Source organism: Crinia signifera, chromosome 8, assembly GCF_055691185.1.
Source record: "Crinia signifera chromosome 8, ASM5569118v1, whole genome shotgun sequence".
NCBI classification, from domain to species: Eukaryota; Metazoa; Chordata; class Amphibia; order Anura; family Myobatrachidae; genus Crinia; species Crinia signifera.
Window position 1 is genome coordinate 15860520 of NC_139224.1, and position 8713 is coordinate 15869232.

Genomic DNA, 8713 nt, shown 5'->3' on the forward strand with positions numbered 1-8713 from the left:
CTCTTGTTAAGGCTTAATACATCTGCCCCATTAGGGCAGGTTGATACATCTACGCCAAAGTAAGAGGCACTTAAACACTTCTCCTCCCTTATCACTGTTTCATATATCTACTTCTACCCCTGTGTCACACAGCCGGGGTTGGGCACACGCCGCCGTGGAGGGAGCCCCGGGCTGGGAGAGGCGTTGCCGCCCTGTGCCGCCGCCATTTTGGCGAAGCCGGCGGCCCCTCTTCCCTCCGCTCAGCCTGCAAATGTCTCCTCCTCCCCGGCGTCAGTGTCCCCGGCGCAGTTTCACCTCTAGCGTTCGCTGCTCGCCATCAGGCGCCCAATACGGCAGCCACCTAGTTCCCATGGTGACAGCGCGGCTCCCGTCACTCCCGTCACTGGGGTCGGCCAATGGGCTCCCTGCGTGCCTCCACGTGACCCGTCCGTCCTCCGCCCCTCCCGCGGCGCCCCGCGATGACGGCAGCGTCTCTCCCTCCTCCCGACTCATTGTGGAAGATGGCGGCGGCGGAGTGAGCGCGTCCCCCCCGCAGCCATCGAGCAGCATGAAGCGGCAGAGCGAGCGCGGGGAGCCCAGCCCCGGCCGGGCCAAGCGGCTGCGAGAGCGGCGGGAGGAGGCTGGAGGCGGCCACCACAAGAGCTCCGGAGGGCGGCGGGAGAGGCCCAACCAGGCCGGGGCCTCGTCCTCCTCATCATCAGCCTCCCGCCGGCCCCGGCCACTACTGCCTCCCAGCCCGGCCGCCGCCGAGTCCCCGGGCGGACTGGAGTACAAGACGCTGCTGATCAGTAACCTGGGCTCGGCGCTGCCGGAGGCGCTGCTGGAGGACTGGCTCTTCCGCCACTTCCAGCGCTTCGGCGACATCAGCGTCAAGCTCTCCCACACCCCGGAGCTGGGCCGGGTGGCCTACATCAACTTCCGCCGGCCGGCCGAGGCCCGCCAGGCCCGACACGCCAAGCTGCGGCCCTTGCTCTACGACCGGCCGCTCCGCGTGGAGCCCGTCTTCACCCAGCAGCCGGCGGCGGCGGCCCGACGCCCTGAGCCAGTGCCCCTCAGCGCCCTGCCGGCCTACCCCCGCTCCACCTCCCCCCGTCACCCGCTGCTTTCCCCGGCCTCCTCCTCCGCCGAGGCATACTACAGCAGCCTGTACGAAGATCGGGCCCGAGGTGGGGGCGAGGATGAGCAGCTGGCCCCAGAGGACGACCACCGGGCTACCCGGAACCTCTTCATCGGCAACCTGGACCACCTGGTGACGGAGGTAGACCTGCGGCGGGCCTTCGACAAGTACGGCCCCATCGAGGAGGTGGTGATCAAGCGCCCGGCGCGCAGCCAGGGTTCGGCCTATGCCTTTCTCAAGTTCCAGAACCTGGACATGGCACACCGGGCCAAGCTGGCCATGAGCGGCCGCCTGCTGGGACGCAACGCCATGAAAATTGGCTATGGTAAGGCCAACCCCAGCACCCGCCTGTGGGTGGGCGGCCTGGGGCCCAACACCTCATTGGCCGCCCTGGCCAGGGAGTTTGACCGCTTTGGCAGCATCAGGACGGTTGACTACGTGAAGGGTGACAGCTTTGCCTACATCCAGTATGAGAGCCTGGACGCCGCTCAGGCCGCCTGCACCCAGATGCGCGGCTTTCAGCTTGGGGACCGCCGGCTGCGCGTGGACTTTGCCACTGTCACCCCGGAAGAAGCTGCAGCGGCAGCAGCAAGATACGCCCCCGTGCAACCCACCCCCTACCCACTTCCCCTTCCCTATGAACTGCTACAGTCAGAGGCTTACAGCCGGCACCGGGCAGCCCTGGAGCCAGATTTGAGAGTGAGAGATAGGACTCCTCCCCACCTGCTGTACTCTGACCGGGAGAGGCCTTTCGTGGAGGCCGGGTGGGTGAACTCTGAGCGTAGAGCTGTCGGGCAAGCTGCGCGGAGCAGGAGCGGGGACCGCGGGGGTCTGAGCAGCTCAAAGAGCAGAGAGGAGAGGAGGAGGCGGCGCAGCTTGTCTGGAGATAGAGGGAGGAACAGACTGGAAAGGAGTCCAGATCGTCCAAGGAGGGAACCTTCTGAAAGAGAACCAAGCACCCCACCATCCCCACCACACAATCACAGGCCCCCACCACAAGAGAAGCCGCGTCCCCCAACTCCCGAACCACCCCAGCCCAGGAGAAACCACCACCCAAGGCCCCCTGAGCCCCCTGCTGAAAGAGTATCTCCAGGGGTAGAGAAAGGACGGACGCTGCCGCCCCTGTGGTGTGGCCACCTGGTACTAAAAAACAGCTGTTTTCCAACCTATCTACACTTCTTGGAAGGGGACCGTGATGTGCCCAGTTCCCTCCTTAGGGACCGCACTGCACCCAATGGGGGAAGTTTGTCACAGCTCAAAATTGCTCAGCGACTCAGGCTTGATCAACCCAAGCTGGAGGAAGTCACCCGCCGAGTGAGGCAGGGAACTACCGGAGGCCATGCCGTGCTTGTTGCCAGCCAGGCTCCACAGAACGATGGTGGAGTCCCTGGGGAACCTGGCTTACAGCGCCGCCTGCTCAGGAACCTGGTCTCTTATCTGAAGCAGAAGCAGGCGGCTGGTGTCATTAGCCTGCCAGTGGGAGGGAGCAGCAAAAGCAGGGACCCCAGCGGGATGTTGTACGCCTTTCCACCATGTGACTTCCACCAATTGTACCAGCAGACTGCCCAGCGCACTGTAGGCAAGCTAGAGGAGAACATGATTATTGTGCTGGTGAGAGACAGCGCCTGATCCAAGACTTCCTGTGGCCGCAAGGGCCTGCTCGGACTGGCTGATGCCCGCACTGTCCTGTTATGGTTTTCAGGGCTGAAATTGTCACTGTAATGTGTGGTTTAGCATTTACCCTTTAAATACGGAAGTGGTCTCTTCTGCAGTTAAGTCATGTGGTTCGGGCCTCTTCCGCATTCAAAGGGTTAACAATGACACAGCAACCAGTAACTGCCCCCTGTCATACATTCACACGTATCCTCAGCAATCACTCAATGAGTAGAGTGACAGATCAGGTCGTTTTATATGTATGAACGCAGTTCTCCCAGGCGATTTGCTGCTGGACAGATTATATATGTATTCTTGTGTTTCATTTTTTTTTTTTTTTTTTTCTTAATTCTTTTCACCTTGTCTGGTGTGTTCTGCTCCCTCCCTCTTCATAGAGCCCCTAACAAGTTTTTCTTTGTGTCTTTTGGATGGGCGGTGGTGGGATAGAGTAGGGTTTTCTTTGGTCACAGTTGGGGGGAAAGGGGGCTAGTGCTGTTTTTAGGTTTGCGTGCTTGTGTGATTCTGGAGTCCTCGGTAGTGTGAGGGTCCAGTGAGTGCCTTATGTATAGGTAATGCTGGTGCAATGCGTTCTGTCACTGTGTCTATGCTGGATGTGTGTGGGAATAGGGGGGAGGACAGCTAATCTCCAAGGTCTTATTAGTTGCTTGCAGCCTCCCTGTTTATAACCAGAGAGAGCCTCCAAGGACTAGAGCCTGCTCGTTATCTCTTAATGAAGCATAAGTATGCCACACCCTGAGAATTAACAAATTGCGATGTGTAGGGAGACTGGTTATCTGTGGATATAAATCATCATTAATTCTGTCGCTGCATAGACGCTGTATATCTATTTATACCGATTGCTGTATATCTCCGGGTGTGTACGCGTTATCTGTGTCAGCTACATGTAAATGGCCAACCTCTAGAGTATACACACACAGTTGCCTATGCTTTGTATAGCCGAGTGTGTGTGTGTGTATATATAGTTTTAATTCCTCCTACCTATATTTAGCCCATATATACATACATAACGAGTACACACTTGTGTGCAGGAGATGAACCCGCAGAGATTAGAATTTGTAAAAGATATTAGTGTTCATTCTAGAACCCCGCACCTTTCAAAACACATGCAGTTCCTCCTAACTTATGTCACTCGTGGCTGTGGTTCTTCTAGCACAGTCTGGTCTGTAATTGTTGAAATACAGACCAGACTATGCTAGACGTGAAACTCAAGACAGAAAAAGGGAACTGCACAGGTTTTGAAAGGTGCAGGGTGCTCAAATAAACAGTAGATATTGCAGCGGAGTGCAGAATGATTGTATGACAGGTCTGAGTTGGGCAGAGAGTGATACCCTGCAGTTGACTAGACCTCCTAGATGCCCCGTATAGTGCCGCATGTACCAAATATGGCAGCAGTACAGAAGCGACTTACTGCATCTGTGGGAAAATGACCAAAATGACTTTTATACACATTTATACGGTATAACATAGAGCGCTGTCCCGATTATCTCTCTGGTCTTCGTGTTGTGTGTGAATGGATCCCCCTGAGATGGAGGCCTCTTCCCTCCTAAACGCTTTGCGGTTGGCTGATCATGTGTTGTCTCGTAGGGCAGTATGTCAGTAATCGATGTTCTCATTTTTTAATCCAGTTTGTTTTGTAAACAGGACGAGTGGAGCCATTTCTGCCGTATTTTTTTGTGATTCTTTCTGTGGCATAGTTCTCTAGGGTGACGGTCAGGGTTGTCTGTTGGGAAAGGTCCCCCGTCCAATGAGCGTCTTCAGGGATGAGCAATAAGTATCAGTGAGCGAAGATGAGACCCGCTGTTCATTGTCCACAGATTAGTTGTTTGTTCAGATGCCCACTATAGGAACACCTACTTGTCCCTCTGAGCATAACATGTATTGTTGATTTGGAGACCCCACCAAGGAAGTCCAGCATCACAGTGTAATATCCTGTATATGTTACCGGCTGGGGATTTCAGCCTGTAGGACTGACGCCTGACACTTTGGACGCGGTGTTTATTGAATGTGGTTTCTGACTGCACCAGTACTCTGGCTGTCCAACCAATCAGATTCCACCTTTCATACACACCTCTTTCAACACCTGACCACCTTAAATGATTTTTTTTGTGGCTTAAGTCCTCCATGGCTCAATGGTGACCTGCAGTGTGGCCAGTGAGGGTAGATAATGTGCTATTATTGAGATGCCCATTATCTACTCGCCTTGAAGCAACATCTGCTGTCTTTGGTACTTTGCTGATAAACAGCAGCTTCAGAGAAGCCATCCTGATGTAACTCTATGGAAGATGTAGTTCAGCAGCTGGAGTACTGAACGATGTTCATCCTTGCTATAAGACACTTTATACTAATAGCACCACTGTCTCTTGTACATGTAAGCCTAAGCTGTGGGCCTCTGGCCAACTCCTGCTAGTTGCGGGTGGCTTCTCAGTTGCACATGTCCTGCTTTGTCATCTCTAGCCTAAGCGCCACACTGGCATAATATAGCAGTGACTGGGGATCGCTGTTCCTTCTTTGGCATTTAATGGTTGCGTATGCAGCAATCCCCTCTCACTTCTGTGGTATGCCAACTGAGAATACCCTCGCTTGTCAGGAGCTGGCAGCCCACGTGGCACTGCCCTAGGATTGCGGTCAGTGTTCTCTGTACCTATTCTCATCCCATGAGTGTGCGCATCCCCTGCATGGTCGTTAGAAAGCCACAAACCACATTTATGCAAACTGAGGTTGTGCGGCTCTTTGGGGAACCAGAAGTCCCAGCATTTTCTGCCAGCTGGACTGCCATAGGTTGCCAGAGCCTGTGTTGCTGTAAACCACTATTACTGATCTGTTACTTTTCTTTTACTCACCAGATTTCTTTAACTACTGCATATGATGTTCTCACTGTAAACTTGTGTAAGCCAATGAGTTTCTGCCCCCATGTATGGGAGTGTTTGTGGCATAGGACACGTGACCCATTTCTGCCTGTAGGTGCCAGCTCCTGGCTTCCTCATTGCCCCAATGCATTATTAGAGTTGCAATATTCAGCAGCATACTTCCAGAATGTATAGAGAAAATGTCAATAAAACCTGTTGGAATAAAGAGTATGTGAGACAGTACGAGTCCCTTTGGTTTATCTGTCTGCAGCCGATTCTGATCATACAGCGCGGTGCAGTGATCCATCTGTCTGCACCAGATTCTGATCATACAGCGCGGCGCAGCGATTTACAGCAGATTCTGATCATACAGCGCAGCGATCCGCATCAGATTCTGATCATACAGTACAGCGTGGCGATCTGCATCAGATTCTGATCATACAGTACAGCGATCTGCATCAGATTCTGATCATACAGTGCCGCGATCTGCATCAGATTCTGATCATACAGCGCGGTGCAGTGATCCATCTGTCTGCACCAGATTCTGATCATGCGGCGCAGCGATCTGCAGCAGATTCTGATCATACAGTACAGCGCGGCGATCAGCATCAGATTCTGATCATACAGTACAGCGATCTGCATCAGATTCTGATCATACAGTGCGGCGCAGCGATCTGCATCAGATTCTGATCATACAGTGCGGCGCAGCGATCTACAGCAGATTCTGATCATACAGTACGGTGCAGCGCTCTGCAGCAGATTCTGATCATACAGTACAGTGCAGCGATCTGCAGCAGATTCTGATCATACAGTACAGTGCAGGGATCTGCAGCAGATTCTGATCATACAGTGCGGCGCAGCGATCTGCAGCAGATTCTGATCATACAGTACAGTGCAGGGATCTGCAACAGAATCTGATCATACAGTGCGGCGCAGCGATCTGCAACAGATTCTGATCATACAGTACAACGATCTGCACCAGATTCTGATCATACAGTATAGCGCAGCGGTTTCTGATCATCAGACAGCGTTTCTGTCTGCAGCAGATTCTTATCATATAGTGCGGTGCAGTGATCCCTCTGTCTGCAGCAAATACTGATCATAGAGTGCGGCGCAGTGATCCCTCCCTAACAGATTCTGATTATACAGGGTGGCGCAGTGGTCTCTCTGTAGCAGAGTCTGATAATACAGCGCGGCATTCTGATCATACAGCACAGTCCAGTGATCCATCTGCAGCAGATTCTGATCATGCGGTGCAGTGATCCGTCTGCAGCAGATTCTGCTCATACAAGGCGGCTCAATGATCTGCAGCAGATTCTGATCATACAGCGCAGCACAGTGATCCGTCTGCAGCAGATTCTGGTCATCCAGCGCGATGCAGTGATCCTGTATCCTTGATGTTGTTCCCTAATAGTAACTATAATCTGTGTGTACTCTGGTCCTGCAGTATACTCTCCCTGTACTCTGTGCCGCTAGTGTGTATACACTCTCCATGTATCTGCTGCACCCATCAGTAGAAGACACTGAGACATCTATTACATGGTTGTATGGTTTGTGTTATACGCTGTTTATTCGTTATACATGGACCTGGGCCACATTATCACGGTATGTGAATAACAACCTAGGAGCAATTAGCTGCCTTTGGTATAACAAGCTGTTTTCATAGTGTAAACAAAGCGGTATGGAAAGCAGCCCGGGATTTGCATGGTTCATCCTGGAGCCAGGGGAGGGAATGTGTGTAATGCTGAGGTTACACTGACTCTGTATGAAGGATCTTGGAGCGCTCTAATACTGACACATAAAACAATCGTTCTTTGGCATTACCGCAATGGATTATATGGGGAGATAACAGATTAACCTCTGAGGCCTATGGCAAGGAATAGTAGCTGACAATTGTGTACTGAGTACAGTGCTGCAATCCCCCATGCAGCACACAGTACTGTGTTCCGGGCACCCTGTAACATACCAATCTATAGTATATTGTACTGGTTCTATTGGGAAAGGCAGCTAATGAGAGGTACCAGATGCTGGGGTATAAAGATCCATTTCCCAGCAGCACAGGGGATGCCCTTCTGTAGTCCTCCTGCTTCAGCCAATTCCAGCAACAAACATTTGTTATACCAATTCTCCAATCCCCCTTGTGATTTCTGTGCATTTCTTTTGGATTACACAGGTTCCAGTACTGATTAAACCCAGGTGTCATGCAGGAAGTCACCCAGCCACAGAACCTGCGTCATTCAATTGTGTCCTGGTGTAAAGGGCTAGTATGGTAAGCCTGCGGTGTTTACTGCCACAGTCCTTTATTATTGCATAAAGACTGGGAACACACCTAAAGATCTATTTGTCAAATCTGTCTCGTGGGAACCAAATCCTGGAAATGTATATGAGCAAATGACAATCACATTGGCTCCCAAATGCTGGAAACCCATCAAAAACAATTGCTTGGATACATTTCTTAAGTTAAACTAATTTAACCAATTGTGTGACCAACCATTGCCTGTTTTCCATTGTTTGGGAGCAAATTTGACTGTCATTTGCTCCATACACTTCCAGGTTTTTGTTCCCACCAGATAAATTGGACAGATAAATCTTTAGGTGTGTATCCAGCTTTACACAAAATCCTCTCCTACAGGGAGACCTGGGAAATATGTCAGTGAGTATTGAGTGCACCTGCCGGGTAACCTGGGAAATATGTCAGTGAGTAATGAGTACACCTGTGCTCCTGCCGGGTGACCTGGAAATGTGTCAGTGAGTAATGAGTACACCTGTGCTCCTGCCGGGTAACCTGGGAAATATGTCAGTGAGTAATGAGTACACCTGTGCACCTGCCGGGTGCCCTGGGAAATGTGTCAGTGAGTAATGAGTGCACCTGTGCTCCTGCCGGGTGACCTGGGAAATGTCAGTGAGTAATGAGTGTGCCTGTGCTCCTGCCGGGTAACCTGGGAAATGTCAGTGAGTAATGAGTGCACCTGTGCTCCTACAGGGAGACCTGGGAAATATGTCAGTGAGTAATGAGTGCTCCTGTTGCGTGTCCTGGGAAATGTGTCAGTGAGTAATGAGTACACCTGTGCACCTG

General features: G+C 52.1%; 1 protein-coding gene across 1 annotated transcript; it reads left to right on the top strand.

The window, feature by feature from the left end:
• The first annotated feature begins 455 nt into the window (after positions 1 to 455).
• Positions 456 to 5880, top strand: RBM15B (RNA binding motif protein 15B). The gene has a single exon (XM_083155817.1). It carries the CDS (start codon positions 548 to 550, stop codon positions 2744 to 2746), a length of 2199 nt encoding a protein of 732 aa, XP_083011943.1. The 5' UTR covers positions 456 to 547; the 3' UTR covers positions 2747 to 5880.
• The last annotated feature ends 2833 nt before the right edge of the window (positions 5881 to 8713 follow it).